The sequence below is a fragment of the Equus przewalskii genome, chromosome 4, assembly GCF_037783145.1.
Source record: "Equus przewalskii isolate Varuska chromosome 4, EquPr2, whole genome shotgun sequence".
NCBI lineage: Eukaryota > Metazoa > Chordata > Mammalia > Perissodactyla > Equidae > Equus > Equus przewalskii.
Genome location: NC_091834.1, coordinates 90677135 through 90697923, shown reverse-complemented (window position 1 = coordinate 90697923; position 20789 = coordinate 90677135). Strand labels below are relative to the sequence as shown.

The window sequence follows — 20789 nt, the reverse complement described above, 5'->3', positions numbered from 1 at the left end:
AATCTTTAGTTGATATTAATTCAATCATATCTCTCTCTGTTTCTTTGTTTTTTATTTTGTCTTTTGCTTGTGGATAATATTAGATAGTTCAGAGTGTAATGATTGTTATTTCTCAATAAAAAGAAGTACTTTAGTGTAGGAGTGAATTAACTTTATTCATCAACTAATAATGTATTTCTTAATATTCTGGGTTAGCTCTTTGTCTGCATCTTGCATTTTCACAACAAGCCTCTCAAGTAGTTGTTATAAAATAATCCTACTCTGCAGATGTCAAAACAGAGGTGCAAATGATTGTGATTTGTACAAGGACATCCCGAAAATTATATGGTGGAGCTGAAGTTTAAGCCAAAGCTTCTGCCTCCAACTCCCATGTTAGTCTTTCCAGCAAGATCACTAAGGGACATATTTCAACGTCCTTGTCTTGTGTTTACACTAGATGTTATCTTAAAAAATTCTAGAGCCTATTGGGGCCGGCCCAGTGGTGCAGTGGTTAAGTTCGAATGTTTCACTTCTCCGCGGCCTGGGGTTCGCCGGTTCAGATCCCGGGTGCGGACATGGCACCGCTTGGCAAGCCATGCTGTGGTAAGCGTCCCACATATAAAGCAAAGGAAGGTGGGCACGGATGTTGGCTCAGGGCCATGCTTCCTCAGCAAAAAAAGAGGAGGACTGGCAGTAGTTAGCTCAGGGCTAATCTTCCTCAAAAAAAAAAAAAAAAGCCCTAGATCCTATTAAAATACTAAAGGTAAGGAGAGCTCTTTTTTCCTTCTAATCAACTATTTCTCTACAGAAGAGATCAAGATTCAGTAAATTAACACTTTTCCCCTGAGTTGGTCTGTTTAACTTTAATTTCCTTTAAACTTTGAGCTTCAGACTTATTAGTGATTGAAATAACTGAACAATAATTTCCAGACACCAGTGTCCACGTATCGTAGTCTTCAACTTGACCATTAAGCCCTATAAAATTAAATCTCTCAAGGTAGGTACAAGGAAAGATAGCAGTATAAGGGGGTGAAAATAAGTAAATTATTCAAATGAACTGAGCCAATTTAGCAAGGCTTCTTCTTCCACTGTTTTATTTTCCTCAGTGTGAAAAATGAGTCATGATCCTGACTACTTCCTTAAGGTCAATGTTCTTGTCTCTGTGCTCATCTAGCACCCTGCTGGAGAGCAGCCAGGGGGAAACTATATCCAGAGCTTTTGCCTTTACTTGAGGCTAAGGACAAATAAATAATCAATTATGCAGATACCACAGGCCAGGGAACTGTTATCTATACATGTACTAATTACTTAAGGATTTATTACAATAGTAAGGCACCAACATGCTAATTGGGTATTGTTTGGGCAGACTTGAAGTTTTGGATAATTGTAATCATCCCTGTTCTAAACCTCCTTACTCTCTTCTTTTAAATATGCTTTATTCATTTTCTCTACCCAGAAAAATGTAACCTATCAATATATAGGCTTAAGCAGAATGGCAGGCAAAATAGGAGGAAAGAGAGAAGAGATCGAGAAGAAAAATATGCTCCACTTCTAACCTGTTGCTGATCACATATTTTACACAGGTGACTCCCTGTACACATGGACTTGTGAGCATTTTTCCGTAGAACATCTAAAAGCTGAAATTCACAATTTACCCACTTTTTAAGGTTCTGAATTGTTCTAAGTAATATCAGGAGTAGATAGAGTATATTTTCATTCTACTAACTCTCCAAATTTCACCCCGATTCCTTTCTCCTTTTCATTCCGCTTGGCTCAGACTTCAGTTAAGATAACTTGTTTAATAGACCATTCTATGCCTCAAAAGAAGATTTATATGGTTAAGAAACTCTTGCCTGTGTGGGATTTTTTTCCTTGAAACTAAGTGCATTTAACTTGATTAAGAGAAAGCTTTTCAAAAATAATTATAAAAGTAAGAGTTTAGCAATGTAAAACTAGAAATGCCAAGGTTAAAATTAGCCAGTGAAAGCATCTTTCCATTAATAACTCTGTGTTTGTGCTGTGTTATTTATGGAAGGGAGAGTTCTTTCTATTTCTGCCAGGTGGCTGTGTTGCTTCAGTGGTTCTGAGGTGCTCCTGACCTCTCTTCCTGCTGTGTATGTTACAAGGCTCTACAAGGATCACCCCATTGCTTGGTCAGCAGGTTCTCTCAAGAGCTGTGCTTTCTCAGCTGGAATTTCTGAATTCACACAATAATCTAATTCACAATCTAAATACTTCAGGTTTTAGTAGGTAATTGTTAAAGATGAAGGCAAATTCTCACTTGGAAAGAATGCATGAAAATGTAAAGGTTCTGAATTGAAAAGTTAACTTCTCCTGTAGGAAAACTCAACTGAGGGAGCTGCCCCATCCTGTGGTCTAGAGGTTAAATTTGGCACTCTGCTTCGCAGCAGCCCATCAGGTTCCTGGGCTGGTGAGGACCTATACCACTGTCGGTGGCCATGCTGTGGCAGGGACCCACATACAAAATAGAGGAAGATTGGCACAGATGTTAGCTTGGGGCCAATCTTCATCAGCAAAAAAGAAAGAAAGAGAGTGAGGGAGGGAGGGAGGGTGGGAGGAAGGAAGGGAGGGAGGGAGAGAGGGAGGGAGGAAGGAAGGAAGGAAGGAAGAAAGAAAGAAAGGAAAGAAAACTCAAATGAAAAATTTCTGTCTCCAAAGTGGCTAGTTACTGAGTTACTAGGTTCTAAGACGGGCTTTGGAGAAAGCAACAGAAGACTTCCACTTTGGTTTACTTTATACCTAATAATTTTAAACGATATTTGAATATATGATGAAGAAGTGTAGTCGTATGATGCACCAGGGTACTCAACTGTGAGAAGACTTGCCAATCAGTAGGTCTAGACTGCCTTCTCATATCATTCATGCTCAGTGAAAAGGCATAGGAAAAGTCTAAGAACCAATAGGAACTTTCCTGTGTGACCATCAGTGAGGTATAATTATAAAAATTTAGCATTAGGAGGAAGAACAAAGCACCCAATATAAGATTTTTGTAAGTGATAGAGATGGTGAGTAGCTAATCAGGATTCAATGAAAGGACCAAATGACCAAAATATTAATTTTAGTTGGTAAATAAAATATACTTCGTCTGTGCAATGAAATTCAAAGTCATCAATTAAAAAAAGAAAACACCAATAAAGGATACCATTTCCAATGTCACAGAAAGGGAAACAAATTAACTAATAAGAAAATCATTTTTTAGATATTTTTGACTGAGAAAAAGAAGTTGCAGAAGAGAATTATCTCAATCCTTTATAGATATGAGAGGTTTTATTGTTTACAATCAAGAGAATGTAAAAATATCTAAACTAATCTATTACCACTTCTGGAAAAAAATCCTCAGAGCTAATAACCTTACTGTCCTTTTTATATGAAGTCATCATGAACCCAGCAGATGAAGATAAATAACTGCCAGGTGAGTTACTGAAGCTAGTGACATAGTGAAGCCATTGGGAAATGGGTTGTCCTGGGGCTTCGACTGAGACTTCCTCAAGTGTGTTTGGCAAGGTGACCATATTGACACTCAGCTCTTGTAAGTGACTTAAAGTTCTATGGGAGTCTTTATAATGTTATTTTGAGATTTTGAGTCATATCAAATGTGGAGAATTTCAGATTATGAGTGGGTTTAAAGACTTTTCATTATATCCTAGAATTTAGAGCATTTTCAGGACATGTGAGTTTATGTGTGTTTGATATATATCAAAGGTGTGCTAGCTCTACTTCTGTTTTGTGCTTCGCTCTTCAGTGGACCAATGATTAATGAAACAACAATGATGAGATGGTCACGATCACGGGAAAGAATACAAAAAAACAGAGATGTTGGTCATTATTGGTGCATCTAAAGCTAACAGTAAATATAATACTTGCACAGATAATCCATTCACTGTGTCCACTCAAATTACATGGACTACAACACCACGGTTGTTTCTAGGAATTGTCAGGAGTTATGAAGATGACTACAGCTATTGACATTACCAAGTGTCACTATCAGCAAGATTTACTTTGGGAGTCTGCTCAAAGCCATGTCATCAGAAATCTTCTGCTTCCATAATTCTTGAGTCGTACTTAGCAAATGGTTGTGTGAAGTGTTATATGGAGAACTGTTGTATTTTGTCAGTGAGTATGTGACTGCTTGCAGAAGAGCACTTATTTCAGCGGCTGTTGGAGGGAAAAGATAGACTTCTGTCCAAGATAACTGATATAAATTTCCCAAAATCTAGTATTCCAAAAGTGGAAAATTGAGCCCTTCATCAAGGAGTTCACTGAGCCTTCCTCTGACTTAGGTTGACACCACTTTCTTCTGCTTCTCTGTTTATTCCTAGAATGCAGTCCCAACAGCACCTGCAGCAGCGTCGAAAATTCGCAGCTGCCTTCTTGGCATTCATTTTCATTTTGGCAGCTGTGGACACTGCTGAAGCAGGGAAGAAAGAGAAACCAGGTAAGCAGTGGGGTTATGAAGGCAAGACTCTTCATTGATTACCGTCCATCTAATCCAACTACTTGATTTCTATCCTTCCTCCTTCCCTTCCTCCCTTTCTTCCTTCCTTCAAGTATTTACAGGAAGCTAAATGACATCTCCTCTGATTTTCCCCCCACTGTAAGTCCTGAAATATAGATGGTGGTCATTAACATAATGGTCGTATTAGCAGCTACTATGTACAGAACATCAACCAGCAATCAGTAGTTTTACTTATGTTGCCTCTCTTCCTCAAAAATAGTTCTGCAGGAATTTTTGCTTTATCTTATATTTACAAAGGAGGAAACTGAAACTCAGAGAGGACAAAGCACATTTTCTATGTCACTCCCAATGTCACAAGGAGGCTGTGGAGTCTGTTTACATCTGTGATCCACTACACTTACATTATGCCATTCCATCTATAAGACAGAAAAAGGAAGAGGGACTTGCATTGAAATGGCTAATCTGACAACTGCTACTTCTAATAGAATGTTTTCTCATTTTTTAGGTTTACCTGTTTTTGACCATTGTCTCTTTTACAGAAATGTTCACTTCTGAAAGGAGATGTCAGCAAATTATTTAGCACAGCCCCAGGCACTTAGTCAGAGTTAAATTAATATTAGTTCTAGCTCCTTCCTCAGTTTTCTTTCTCCCTTCTCTTGGTCAATCATTGATTCAAGCCTTCAGCTAACACCTATCAAGTTCCTACTATTTATTGGACACTGAAGATGGAGGTAAAAGGCATAGAACCTGCTATGAAGGTGCTCAGGAATGAACTTAATTATTTTTTCTTCCTTCCTTCCAGAAAAAAAAGTGAAGAAGTCTGACTGTGGAGAATGGCAGTGGAGCGTGTGCGTGCCCACCAGCGGAGATTGTGGGCTGGGCACCCGGGAGGGCACCCGGACTGGAGCTGAGTGTAAACAAACCATGAAGACCCAGAGATGTAAGATCCCCTGCAACTGGAAAAAGCAATTCGGAGGTGAGTCCCACCCCTACTGTCCTGTTGATTTAATCTTCCACTCTGAGATAATTCTTGCATTCTTTCACCAAATGTCTTTTGAAGTTACTACTATTTAATTTAAATAGTAAGTTACTTTTGAAGTTACTACTGTTTAATTTATCAGATAACCAGACGTCTTACCTAACTCCAGGGTTTCTCAGCTTCAGTATGTGCATTTAGGATATTTAACAACATCTCTGGCTTCTACCCAGTAGTTTCAGGTAACATTCCCCGCCTCCACCAACTGTGAGGACTAAAAATGTCTCCAGATGTTACCAAATGTCCTGTAGGGGTCAAAAATAGTCCCTCATTGAGAAACACTGCCTTACCAATAGGGACATAAAGTAGACCCTTGATCCCTCCTAACAGTGTTCATTGATCTATCTTCTCTTTCCTTTCTTTCCTTCTTCTGTTTCTAAGTTCCTTTTATCTTCCTTTCCATTTTTCTTATTTATTCTCCCCCTCCCTGAGATCTCTTTCTGTTACTTTCAGGCCCTCTCTGTCTTTAGGTCCTTCCCCACCCTCTATACTGGTTCACAGATTTACTTCTCAAACCCAGTGAGGATGGTCATAGCCACTTTTCATAGTCTTGTCTCTCACTGAACATTGCCAGTCTCATGCTGGCCTCATCTACCTAGTTAAAAAGGAATCTTTCAACGCTTATAACCTTAAACCCACTACTGAATACCCAAATTACCTGTTTTTTCCAAATTCTAGACTTTTTGTTCTTCTTAGCCATGATAGGACATCATGCCCAAAATGTTCTCACTGTTCTACAGAAATTACAGGACAGTGAAGAAGCACAATGAATATATACACTATATCTTTTTCATTTTCTATAATCTTTGGGGTACTTTTTATGAGTGGAGATAAATTCTATAAAGGCATGGTGAAATTCAGATATGTTTGGTCTTAAATTGTATATGGGCACCCTAAAAATCCACTTATGAAAACTTTTAAAAAGCATGTCTTGAAGGACTTATATTTAGAATATATAAAGAACTCTCAAAACTAACAATTTAATTAAGAAGTGGACAGACATGAGCAAACATTTTACCAAAGAATATATATAGGTGGCAAATAAACACCTGAAAAGATATTTAACATCTTTTCTCCACAAGGGGAATGGAAATGAAAACCAAAGAGATATCACTATACACTATACACATATCAGAATGGCTAAAATAAAAAAATGACACCAAATGTGAGAAAGGATGCGGAGAAACTCTATCAGTCAAACATTGCTGATGGGAATGTAAAATGGTACAACCACACTGGGAAAGAGTATGGCAGTTTTTTACAAAACTAAACTTGTGTTTACCATACAATGCAATGGTTTGACTCCTGGGCATTTATCCTAGAGAAATGAAAACTTATATTCCTATAAAAATCTGTACACAAATGTATATAGCTGCTTTATTTGTAATAGCCAAAAGCTGGAAACAATCCAGATATCCTTTAACTAGTAAATGGTTAAACAAACTGTGGTACATCCATACCATGGGATACTAGTCAGCAATAAAAAGGAACAGACTGTTGATACACACAACTTAGGCTGAGTGAAAAAAAAAACAATCTCAAAGGTTACATACTGTATGATTCCATTTATATAATATTCTTAAACTGACAAAATTATAGAGATGGAGAACAGATTAGTGATTGCCAGGGGCTAAGGAGATGGAAGGGAGGAAGGTAGCCAGGCTATGACTATAAAAGGATAATCCCAGGGACTCTTGTGTTGGAACTCTTTTGTATATTAATGGTGGTGGTGTTCACTCTATCCACATGGGATAAAGTCACACAGAACTAAATACACACATACCCACATACACAAATGAGTCCATGTGAAACCTGTATAAGTTCCATGGAGTGTGTCCATGTCACTTTCCTGGTTGTGCCATTGGACTATAGTTATGCAAGATATCACAATTGAGGGAAACTGGATGAAGGATATATTGGGATCTCTGTCTATTATTTCTTACAACTGCATGCGAATCTACAATTATCTCAATACAAAGAGTTGAAAACAAAAATACGTCTTTATTTTCATGGCACTACAAGTGGGTCTTTCTAAGACTTCTGTCTGGTCCTATCCTACCTTTAGCGGAATGCAAATACCAGTTCCAGGCCTGGGGAGAATGTGACCTGAATACGGCCTTGAAGACCAGAACCGGAAGTCTGAAGCGAGCCCTCCACAACGCGGACTGCCAGAAGACAGTCACCGTCTCCAAGCCCTGTGGCAAACTGACTAAGCCCAAACCTCAAGGTGAGTTCCTGCCATTACACCACAGTTTTAATATGAAGGGACTGATGGACGTGGGCAGGATCTTCAGAGGTGGAAACTCAAATTTTCCAGAAGGAAATCTTGGTGAATTACCTGAAGAAAGGGATTGAAAAAGCCCAGTATATTGAGCATCACACAAGTACTTTTCAGCAGGCGATTGATGAGTTCAAATTGAAGTCCCCTGCACAGATAGGGGCGTGGGAACAGTCGCCTAGCACAAATAAACAACTTAGCAAAACAGGCCAATTAAGACAGTTGTTGAATGGTGGCTATATATTCTCAGCCCTAAATTGGGACTACATCTTAACAAGTAGGAACAGATTCACAAAGATCATGAGGCAGAAAATTTAAAATCAAATCTCTCCTAGATTATCCAACATGCATAATTTTCACATGTATAGTTATTTTACATTTTTTTCTTTTTCCACCGCATAACTTGATAGGTTCTGTATTTCTTATACTTCTTTCAGAGCCTTTATATTTTATTAGGTAGGTTAGCTTACCAACTATATTTATCATGGAATTATTAATTATGCATAGCTCTCTTTCTATTCATTCCCAGAAAGTCAAACTCTGCTCCTCATGCTGGAGAAAGTAAACCAAAAACAAACATCATGGTCACGGTTTTATACAAATAGGATCCCACCTGAGGGAAGACAAGGGGTATTAAACTCTTTTATTCATAGGTGTTGTAGGCTGGATTATGTCCCCCCAAAATTCACGGGTTGACGTTCTAGCTCCCAGTACCTCAAAACGTGACAGTATTTGGAGATAGGGCCTTCAAAGAGGTGACTGAAGTTAAATGAGGTCATATGGGTGGGCCCTAATCCAATAGGACTGGTGTCCTTCTGAGAAGAGAAGATTAGAACACTGATTGGCACAGAGGGAAGACCGTGTGAGGACACAGGGAGAAGGCGGCCATCTGCAAGCCAAGGAGGGAGGCCTCAGAAGAAGCCAACCCTGCAGCTCCTTGACCTCAGACTTCCAGCCTCCAGATCTATGAGAAAACAAATTTCTTTTGTTTAAGTCACCTACTCTGTGTTACAGCAGCCCTAGCAAACTAATGCAATGGGCCTCAGTGATCTCTAAATCAAATACCTTCTTGGCCTCTGCTCATATCTGAACTCTAAAATGGACCTGAAAATTTATACTAGCCAGATTAACCATAAGGAGAAACTCAGAAAAATGACCATGAAGCGTGTAATAAATGAAAATAGGGAAATTGCTGCTGATGGTCAGAAAGGACTCATTTCACAGACCTAACTCTTCAGCCTCTGATGGAGTTGTCCTTAGAAATGGTTACCTCCAACTTCAGGATGGCCAAGAGCAGGCTGGACCACAGATGACAAATCTAGGATGCAGGCTGCCCTTCCAGATTATGGAAATCTCTGCTGGTTATAGTGTTTTTGGAAGGAATGACATGTGCCTGGGGTCGGTGCAGTGAGTGAGTGTGCCACCTTTGCAAATGTCACTTGTCTGGAGACAACTACATAGATCTGATGAAAATTAGTGAAACATTTCCAAAGCTGGAAGAACTCAAAGATATAGTTTTCGAATTAATTTATTTTTAAGCCAGCCAGAGAACCAAAATATTCAGCATAAATATAGAGTGGAAAAGAAAAGGAATTAAAGAAGTCTCCATGTTTTAGCACAGTGGTTCTCAGCATGGACTGCACGTTAGAATGTTTCATGGGAACTTACAAAAATCCCAGGGCCCAGGCATAACCCAGAACGACTAAATCAGCATCAGTAGTTTTGAAAATTAGAAGGCTCCTTTAAAAGATTTCAATATCAGCCAAAATTGAGAATTACTGCTCTAGTGTGAAATTCACAGACACCATACACACGCACACACGCATACACTCTGTCTTTATTCTTTCTTATGGGTGAGAGAAACTTCACCTTAATGGGTGGGGGAAAAAAAAGGGAGAGTGGTTAGGTGGTGGATGGTGGTGTGACTAAGTGAATATGAAAAATGTTGAAAAGTTTGGAATAAATAAGACAAAGCGGGGACATGATTAAGAAAGACCCCTCAGGATATTCAGTAAACACATTAAGCGAGGACACCTTTTCAACTGGACTGGTGGATAGTTCACATTTTTAAATTTTCCCATCTAGCAATGTGTAATGAAGGTTAAAAGTTTGGTTCAGGGGGCCAGCCCGGTGGCATAGTGGTTAAGTTTGATGCTCTGCTTAGGCAGCCCGGGGTTCGCAGGTTCAGATCCTGGGTGCGGACCTACACACTGCTCATCAAGCCACGCTCTGGCGGCTTCCATATACAAAATAGAGGAAGACTGGCACAAATGTTAGCTCAGGGACCATCTTCCCCAGCAAAATGAGGAAGATTACTAACAGATGTTAACTCAGGACCAATCTTATACACACACACACACACACACACACACACATAAAATTTGGTTCAGCCTTTCACTTTGAAAAATGGTAAAAATATTTCAAGTGGGTAGACATTCTGCAATTTTTTTTCTAGATCAAAAATTGAGGTATATAGTTAATTGAAATGGGATTACCCTGAATGAGTTCTTTATTTCACAACACTACCAGTTATGCATTTTGTAGGTCATTAAAATGCAACCTTCCCTGTGTGCGTAACATACTTTGTAGAAATTAAACAATCTTTTCTCTCTCGACAATGGAGGGTTTCATGAATGCCGTTTTGGCACCAGGTGCCCCGCACAAAGAAAAATGTTATCACAGGAATTGAGCTTGGAAGATCTGTCAGATAGCAGATTTTCTTAATGGGACTCACACATACTTTCCATGACTTACTTTTGTTGGTTTAAGTAAAATGTAACAAGTGGCATGTGTGGGTTGTGTATATTTCTGTACCATTTTTCTCAAGTAACCATAAATGGATGTTACAGCTTTCCCTTTAGGTGTCTCTAACCTTAAGATGGCTCATATTTTTCTGATCAAGGAGCAATCAAATAACAAACAGAATCTGTATTCTCCTTAATATTGTTCCATTTCCACTCTCATACCGTGTTCTAGGTATTTTACATTTTCTATCTCCTAAAGTCCCATATATCCTTGCGAGTAGACACTATTATGAAGGAGACTGAGGCACACTGGTTAATTTGTTTGCCCAGGGTTACATTTCTAATAAATGACAGAGTGAACTCATGTTCTCTTTTGTACCCTGCTGATTTCTCACCTAAATCATATATGGGTATAAGCCAGCCTCCACAGTTTTTATTTTCCTCTGAAACAGGAGAAGGTGAGCTTTGTAAAGCCCCATACTGACATGCAAGATGCCTCTCAAATGGAAGAAGACATTTTCTAGAACGTTATTTCTAAATCTGTTCTGGAAGACATCCAACAGGATCAAAGTTTCCGGAAGATAGGGATCTGGCCTCTTTTGTTCTTTACTGTACCCCTTCTGCTTAGAACAAGGAGTAGCACATAGTAGGTGCCGAATAAACATTTGTGTAATAAGTAAATGCTCAAGGGAGAAAAGGTTTCACACACTAAATCCACCACAGGCTGGTGGAAGCTGCAGGAAAGTCATTTAAGTAAACTTTTCTCAAAGTTATACAATTATACATTATTTTCTTACTTTATTCAGGAAAGAATAAGGAAGGCATCAATGCTTTCCCCTATTTTAACTCAGTATATGAAAAGCACGGAGAGAGCTTGGCAACTTACTAATTTTGAATCGGACACAGTGATAGGCACTCCACATGGTTTAATTTAAGCTTCAAAGGAACTCTATACAGTGAATTCTATTTATCGTACTTTATATATGAGAAAGCATAGGCTCAGAGAGGTTAATCAACTTGCCTGAGGTTTCACAGCTTGTAAGTGGTGAAACCAGGATTCAAATTCAAAGCCAGGCTGATATGGAAGACCTGCTTCCTTTTCAATTGCACCAGGGTGCTTCTGGGTATTATAAACTCATGAAACTGGCCATATTAGATAAATCTCGATGTCTAGAATCATTAAGGGTTAGAACTTCTGAGGACCTTGCCTGTCATCTGATATAACCCTCAGGTAACAAATGAGGACGGAGGAAATCAGTGATTCAGCCAAGTCCATCCTATAGTTTGGCAGCAGAATCAGTTGCAGGTTTTGTTCTTTTCTGATGTCGTTTTTCTGCCTTTTCAGTCCAGTCACTGAGCTCATAGCCAGAAAGTACCGTTTTTCCCATCATTATCCTCATCAAACACATCATCAGTTCTGTTTCGCTTGTCCGTTTATTTGTTTTATAAAACTTTTTTGCTTGGCTTCTGGCCTCTTTTGTTTTGGGAAATGGGAATGGATTGTGTGAAACCCACCGTGGTGTAGGAAACATGCTGTTTAAACTTTAGAATGGAACCTAGAGCTGTTGGTAAGGCTGTGACCACCCAGCATTAAATTGAGAAAAGACTGGAGAATGGCATTGTGACTTCATTACTAATAAGGCTAAAATATTTAAAAAACTCGCTTGGGGAGCAAGGATGCTTAATATGTAGAGTTGCCATCTAAACTCTGGGAAATTACTAAATATCCCATTCACTTTAGTTAAAAATTAAACTTCATCACACTCCAGTCTAACAGCGTTACCTCTTGAGGTACAGAAGTGGTCCTTCCTGTTGCTATTGTACAATTTTGCACAAACCCTACGCTCTAGTCTTCATCCACAATTTTGATGATACTACATAGTAAGTCGGAAACCCTTATCTAAAGATTCTCTTGTGTTGGAACCCCACTTAACCTCAGGAGAGCTTTTAGTCATCTACTTGAATATTATACACCCAGAAGAAGAGAGAATATTGATATTCTTATGTAGACATGAGACTTGAAAGACGCGTAATTGGAATGTAGCTTTCCTGGGGATGGGGACAGGATTGCCCTGGGGAAGTCCATTGACTGACTGGAAGGTTGGAACTGGAATTTGCTTCATTGCTGCCAGAATCTAGCAGGGATAAATTGGTGAGCAATTGTGTTGAACACTTGAGATTTTAAGTTCTTAGGAAAGAGATTGAGAGTATTAATTAATATTATTAATTAAGAAAATCCTGTCTCTGTCAGGGTTTTTGGCTGCAGCAAGATCTACTTTAGCTAGTTAAGGACAAAGGGGTGTATTTGAGGGTATTATTTAGCTCACAGAATCTCCAGAAGGGCCAGGTGATTTGTCTTGGATCTAGCAATATTGTGGCAGAAGGCAACAGATCCAAGAGAAATGTCTAATCACACCACACGGGACAGATGTAACAGAAACCTTCCTGCTGAAATTCCCCACTGCTTAGCACATATAATTTGAAGAATTGAACACTGGAAACGCCACCATAGCGGTCCCCTAAAATCAGACACTTCCACCTCCCTTCTGCCAAAATAGCGAATCTCCCCAAATTTGGCCCTTTTTTCTGGTTGCTCACTTCTACCTCTAAGACTTATATAAGTGTGCCTGCTTGATGGAAACAAGGTCATATATAAAGTCATGCTGCAAGGGAGTCTGGGAAATGCGTCTTTACCTTTCAAACTCTACCTGTAAATATGAGACGAGAAGCTGAAAGGGTCTTGAATTGGTATTTAGTGAGCAATCTGCCAAGGAGTATGCAGGAATGTCAGAATGTGTTGGAGGATGTCATTAGACCTAACTCTCTCTCCTCTTGGGCTAGATTAGGCCTTGATGAGATTTCTTGGAGAAGTTGCCAACAATAATCTTATATTGGGACAGCTGAGTACCCCACTGTAGAGAGAGTTAGGTCTCTTCTTGTTGGAGCCACTAGTAATTTTTTGTCGAGTCACTACAGTCTTTTCAGTTTGAAAAGAATCTTTAGGGATAATTGAGCTGTGAACAAGTTGAGAAAGTTGGAAATGTGCAGTCTGTGCTGACAGCACTGTATAAAAGGTCAGAGCAGAGAACCCTTTGGAGGGCAAATAACTCTTCTCTAAGCCACAAGTGTTTCTCAGTGGTCCCCTGGAGGCTGGGTTCACTGTAGAATTAGAAGATGGCCAAGCTAAGCAGGGCTGGCAGGATGGGCTCATCTGTGGACAGTCCTATCTGTGTGAGCAGGTGCAGTCCCCTGGCAGATTTCTGTTAGTTATCACTGGAGTGTGGAATCTAAGCTGAGACTGAGGTGGGGGCTTGTGTGGAAGGCCCCTAAATGAGCTGCGATTTTCTCAGGCGCCACAGGTGATATGGCCTAATGATCGCCTTGAATCTAGAATTACATTCTAGAATCTTGAGTTACTGTTGATCTGGAAATTATTAGCTGTTACTTTTCAAACAAGATATATAAGGGGTATTGTGAAGGCTCCTTTTGATATCGACAGGCCAGCATGGCATTCATGTCAGCCTCTGAATTTGTCTGGCTAAAGGACATTCTCAAATGGTTTCCGGGACTGGCAGAGGCAGGAGCACATGGATGGATGTCTATGTTACAGGTGGTCCAGGGAAATGTTAATCCCTCCTGCTGTCCTGTCCACCAATTCACGCTTTACTGGTACCAGGTCCTTGCTACATTTCCCTGCTCACGATCACTCCAATTCCTTTTATTTCTTCCCAGCTATTTCTGGAAGTTTTGCCATCTCATTGCTCTTTTTTTTGGACAGTTACCTAGCTCTCTCTTAGGTCTGACAATTCATCTTTAAAGATCAAAGAACAGCATCTGTTTAAGCGCAAGACTCAGTTGTGTGTGGGACACAGCATTTGGCGGCTGATTATTAAATGGGAAAGGGGGTCAGTCAAGTGATATTCCCAGCATTCTCAATTCTCTACTGCTAAAGAGATTCTTTTGTTAGTTCTTTTAAAGATAAAAGAAGTTCCCCCACATTTCTTTCTATTTTCTGGGCTCTGACATCCCTTAGAAATGAGCATGGCAGCACTCTGTGGATGAGCTGTGCTAAGCTGAGAGACTTTGAACTCTGTTGAGAGAGGTGAAGGGGCTGAATCCCACTGCAGGTTAGTCTGGGATGAGCTCCCTGCCCCCTGGGACCCCCAAAGGGGTTGTTGGTTTCCGCTCTTGCATTTAACCAGAAAGAGGCAGCCTGGGGTGCCTTGAGGGAATTTTGTCCTTTTGATCAGAGCGAAACTCTCTTATTCAATTTGTTCTCAAGATTTTGATTTCTTTTTTATTTTGCCTGTGGAAATGACTTTCAATATCTGTATTTTATTTCCCATCCATGATACTTGGATACATGTATACATCCATGTACTTGGATACCATGTATACATCCATGATACTTGGATACCATGATACATCCATGTACTTGAAGTGAGAAGATCTAATTCTGCCCATTTCTTACTAGAATGATAATTTTTTTTGTCTCAGTCTACAATGAATACTTCCGGCATTGTTGTAAAGATAAAATGAAGTCATATAGGTAAAAAGGCTTGATAAATGTGCAGTATTTTTAAGACTATTTCCTTCCTTCCAAATGAATTTCTTGAGCTGGGTGTTTCTCTCAGCACCTTTTCAGGCAAAAGAATTATGGTGATTACAATGATAGTAATTATAGTTAATATTTATTGAGAGCCTAGATGTTTCGAGTATATTTTAGTACATTGCTCATACATTGTGTCATTGAATATTCACAAAGACTCTGTGAAATAGTTGCGATTATCAGCCCCAGTTTTACAGATGAGGAAACTAAGTCTTCGAGAGGTTAGATGCGAGGAGTAAGGGTATACAGCTAATAAGCAGAGGGGCCAGGACTCAATTACAAGGCGGTCTGACTTGAGATCTCCTGCACTATCTGCAGCTCCTTCCCCTGTATCTATTCAATGCAGGTTTCTCAGTTTCTTATTTAAGAAATGTGATGAATTTCAGACCAACTTATTCTTCCTAAAATCCCTCTTTTATCATGGCTTTACATCAGCAACAGAATCATATCCCGATTCCTTAGCGGGACATCCTGCTCGTACATCATCCAATTTGGCCCTTGCCTGATCCTTACTCCAGACATTACCCATATGCTCTGCCTCAGTCATACCAAACTCCTGGAGATGGCTGAATGGGCCACGATTTTGTATACGTCCGTATCTCTGCACCTGTGGTTCTAGAAACCTGGAACCTGTTCCTCTTCTTCTATACTTCATACATTTCATTCTGTAAAACCTAGCTTGCTCACTCAGCAAATATTTACTGAGTGGGTGTTACATGCTAGAGTTAGCACCAGGGATAAGCTAATGATCTATATGGACCTACACTGCAGTAGGAGAAGCAGAGGTCAAATGCCAATGTACTGTGCAGAATGACAAATGCTATGAAAGAGAGAAGCATCTGGTCCTTGGGCACCGTTTCCCATTTATTCATTTATTTATATAATCTATTAAGAGCCTGCAATGGAGCAGGCAGTATGCTAGGTGCCAGTTTCCTTCCCTCTTACTGCTATAGTCCATAGGCACCATAAATAAATAATAGTGACAAAAATAAATAAATAAATAAATAAATAAATAGGGGCTGGCCCCATGGCCGAGCGGTTAAGTTCGCACGCTCCGCTGCAGGCGGCCCAGTGTTTTGTTGGTTCGAGTCCTGGGCGCGGACATGGCACTGCTCATCAGGCCACGCTGAGGCAGCGTCCCACATGCCACAACTAGAAGAACCCACAACGAAGAATACACAACTATGTACTGGGGGGCTTTGGGGAGAAAAAGGAAAAAAAAAGTAAAATCTTTAATAAATAAATAACATGATAACTACATATTGGAGTAAGTCATCTCAAAAACGAAAGAGCCAAGTGTTAGAGTGACTGAGTTGGTGGGGGTGCTGTGGGGGGAGCTAAGTTAGCTAGAGTAACCAGGGAAAGCTTCTTTGAGAGGTAACTTTTGAAGTTGGCCTTGAAGATGGAGACAGAGCTAGCCATGCTAGTGTTGTAAGTGAAATGAGGGGAAGTGCAAAGTCCCTGAGACTCCAAAAAATTTGTTTTGTTCAAAGACTAGAAAAGAGATCAGTGTTAAAACTTGCCAGACTTCCCTTCCCAGGCATTAAGTCGCTGCCTTCTCTCCGACGGCTGGCTCCTCTGATGAGACATTCGTTCACTCCGCTGTAGCGAGTGTAAATTCGCCTCTCCCAACACTGAACCTCTCCAGGGCAGGGGCCACAGATCATTCACCTTTGTAAGTTACCACATCTCATAGTCCCCAGTCCACGAGAGGAACTCAATGAATAGTATTAACTTGAATGAATGAATGATGTGTCCAACTAAATTGTCCTGGTCTGGCTCACTAGGACCCATCATTCATTCACTGGCTTAAAAATGTACAGAGAAATCACTGTTAAAGCACACTGTATTCACCTGGAAGAAGAGTCCTCTGGGTGTTTTACTCCCATCCTTATTAAAGAATTTTTAGTCCTATTTGCCAGGACAGATCGAGAACTATGAACTATAAATATTTGTAGGGTTTACTTCACACGGTGTGCCTGCTTTCATCTCCCTTGGTAAATTCCACACTCAGAGGCTCATTAGCTGTTCACACACAAAACAGCTCTATATAATCAGTCTTAAGGAAGCCTGCATGATAGAACAATGTGCACACTAATTAGTTATTGAGTCAAGGGACCTTCTTTTTTCCCAAGTGAAACTTTTGCATTTCTTCTTTCTACCTTCTCTGGATTAAGCATTTCTGCCATGTGTTTTAAGTTGCAGCCATTGGCATCAGCATTTCTTGGGAATCATAGAAGTAGTTCCTATTTACTGACTATTTATGATATGACAGGCATTATACTAAGCCCTTAGCATGCAATTGTCTCACTTAATCCCCATGGCAGCCCCGAGGAGATTTGCTCACATCTTATAAACAAGGACATCAAGGTTGCAACTTGCACAGGGTCACTCAGCCAGTGAGGGGTCATGCTTGAACTTGAAGTCAGGACTTGAACTCCAAGTCTGTGTCCAGAGTTCTCTTCTATTATGTCAATCCTTCTCAAACTGAGACCACTCTACAGGATATCTTTGGGTATTCTAAAAGAAATTCATAATTTTGGTTTTTGTTTCAAGATAATCCTAAAACATTAATATAAGCATGTTTGGGGTCATTTATATTGTTCTGTCAGTTTTTGGCTCAAGCTTGTTTTTATGTAATAGTCGCACTGAAGCAAATGATAATTTCTAGTGCTGCATTCATCAAGCTGAGGTCCTTTAAAAGGGCTATGGTCCTCGAGACTAAGACATAGCAGTGCGATGCACCTGTTACACCCAGACGCCTCCCAGGCTGGATTCAGGATTGCCTCCTCTCTGCTGTAAGATTCATTGAGACACTGGTGCTTCACGAGGATCAGAGGCGCTGGTGTCCTGGTAACAAGCGCTGCCAGTGGAGACGCTTCGCACCCTCCCCAGGACTCCAGCCAGCTCTGCACTGATGCAAAGCCTCCGGGAACCTACAGGGAAATCAGAGCGGGCTGGCTGCTGCTCAGTGCACAGAGCTGGGGAAAAGAAAAAAATAAAGGCTTTTTCTAGAGGAGTAAACAATGTGTTTAGAAGAGCGTATCAGAGATCCAAAGAGTAAGAAGCAGGTAAAAATTTTCCTGGTGTCCTACTGCTCAGCACACAGGAGGCAAGACCCAGAGTTGTTCATGCATTACGTGGTCTAATGCATTCACAGCGCTTGTTCTTGCAAGGCTTTTGAAAATTATTTTCATTCTACAGAAAATAGAAAAAATTCATTTTCAGATCTTTTCCCAGACACACAAGAGTAATAAATTAAGCTGCTATAAAGGCTACTGTCTAAAATTGTAGAGAAGATCAGGGGAATCTCCTTAGATGTAACCTTTGCTGCTGCATAGACAAGAGTGCTGGGTGTGGTGGGGATGGGAGAAACGACATGGGGAAACAGAGCTCACTGTTCGAAATCTGGAGGACAAGGACAAGGAGATGGGGGAAAGGACTGATGCAGTAAGCATTTGTGAAACAATTAATGAACATAAAATCCTACGTTACATAGTACCAAAGTCACATATTTAAATAATGTATATTTAAAAGTCTAGGGGACAAATAAAAAATGACAATAAACTCATATGTATATTTCTAAATTATTTTATTGAGGTCATATTGGTTTATAACATTGTTTAATTCAGGTGTACATTATTATATATAAGTTTCTGTATAGATTGCATTGTGCTCACTACCAATAGTCTAGTTTTTATTTGTTATCATACATATGTGCCCCTTTACCCGCTTGCTCTCCCTCCCGCCCCTGTCCCCTCTGGTAACCACTAATCTGTTGTCTTTGTCCATGTATTTATCTTACACATATGAGTGAAATCATATGGTTTTGTCTTTCTCTGTCTGGGTTTTTTACCTTAATATAAAACCCTCAAGGTCCATCCATGTTGTTGCAAATGGGACGATTTTGTCTTTTATATGACTGAGTAGTATTCTGTGGTGTATATATATATATATGTACTACGTCTTCTTTATCCATTCCTCAGTTGATGGGCACTTGGGTTGCTTCCATGTCTTGGCTATTGTAAACTCACATGTATTTTACACCTCTACAACTAATGAAGGCGCTCTGAAAGATACACAAATATGAAAGATGTTGTGAAATCTAATTCAGTGATGTATCAGTTTACCGGGTGACAAACAACAGAAATTTATTTTCTCACTGTCTAGAGGCGAGAAGTCTGAGAGCAAGCTTTCAGCAGGGTTGATTCCTTCTGAAGGCCACGAGGGAAGGATCTGTTCTAGGTTCTCTTCTTGGCTCGTAGATGGCCATCTTCTCCTGTGTCTGCAAGTCATCTTCCCTCTGTAAATGTCCATGTTCAAATTTCCTCTTCTTATGAGGACAGCAGAACTACTGAATTAGGGCCCACCCATATGACCTCATTTTAACATAGTTATCTCTGTAAAGCCCTATCTCTAAACATGTTCATGTTCTGAGGTACAGGGGTTAGGACTTCAACGTGAATTTTTGATGGGGAGATAATTCAGCACAAAGCAAATGATTATGTATATATTTGTATATATATATATATATATATATACACACACACACACATATATATATGTATATATATATATATAAACCAAAAAGAAGAATCCATTTGGGAGCAAATAAAAAATGATTTATGGAGGTGTACTTACTAAAATTTTAAATATTCTGGAGTTCAAGCTTTCCCCTTTTTTCATAAATCACATTTTGATTTTCTAGTAGCACTAGTTGTATAATATTAAACATCAGCTATGACAATAGAAAATAATGATGTGCAAAGTGGGAACTACTTATTGTTGTTTATAATAATACATCTCATTTCTGACTTAGGCTACCAATATAATTTATATGAGACAAATTTTATACCTGTGTCCTTATCATTGCAGAAACAAGCTTTTAAATATTTAAATATTATATCAGAAATAAATATTCTTCTTTTTTGCTTTGATGTGGAAGAAGTCAGTGAATCCGTGAGTAGGGAGGTCACTGTCAAGAACTGTAAGGTCTTGAGAGTGGCCTACAAATTGAGAAGGGGCAGATGCTTTTGCTGAACAGAAGAAACCTAAACATTGATTCCCCCACTCACAGTTTTCTGTGTGTGTGTGTGTGTGTGCGCGCGCACATGCATTTAGTATATTACTCTATTCTAGCTGACTTCTAGAGTTCTTCAAAGTAACTTGAGAAAGATGAGAATGGAGTTAGGGCCAGCAGTAGCACCAAGTGTGACAGCACACAGTGACTGTCAAACCAAACACACACACACACAGACATGCGCTGAGTCTCTAACAGAGGCATTATTGTACCCACAAATGCATAGGCATAATTCTCAAAGCTACCTACATAAAATTATACGTTCTTTCAGAGTTTCACTTGCTTTAGCCATGTTTGCCTTTCTTCAATTTTATTTAGTACTTAAAAACATTTTTTGCCAAAGGCGAAGAAGACAAAATTTAGTATTTAGCAGCTGAATATTGAATACACACACACACACACACACAACCTCTGGTTTTCCTTCCATAACTACACAAAAGTGAGAAAGCCCTGGATTAAAAGACTTGCAGATGAAGCACCTCTGATTCTGTTCTTCTCTCCTGATACTGCTCTTCTCTCTCATGACTCTCAGGAGAAATCCACAAAAACGTTCAGCTGTTTTTACATTTCCAAACAAATGAATAGG

At 39.7% G+C, this 20789-nt stretch overlaps 1 protein-coding gene across 2 annotated transcripts in view; it reads left to right on the top strand.

Annotated features, from left to right (window-relative positions):
• Nucleotides 1–20789, top strand: part of PTN (pleiotrophin) — a 101604-nt gene that overhangs the window by 71988 nt on the left and 8827 nt on the right. For both annotated transcript variants that reach the window (XM_008526533.2, XM_008526535.2), the window contains exons 2-4: nt 4320–4435; nt 5259–5432; nt 7558–7719. In XM_008526533.2, the coding sequence (XP_008524755.1) occupies nt 4321–4435; nt 5259–5432; nt 7558–7719 (451 nt within the window). In that variant the 5' untranslated portion in view covers nt 4320. The remainder of the gene's footprint in view (nt 1–4319; nt 4436–5258; nt 5433–7557; nt 7720–20789) is intronic.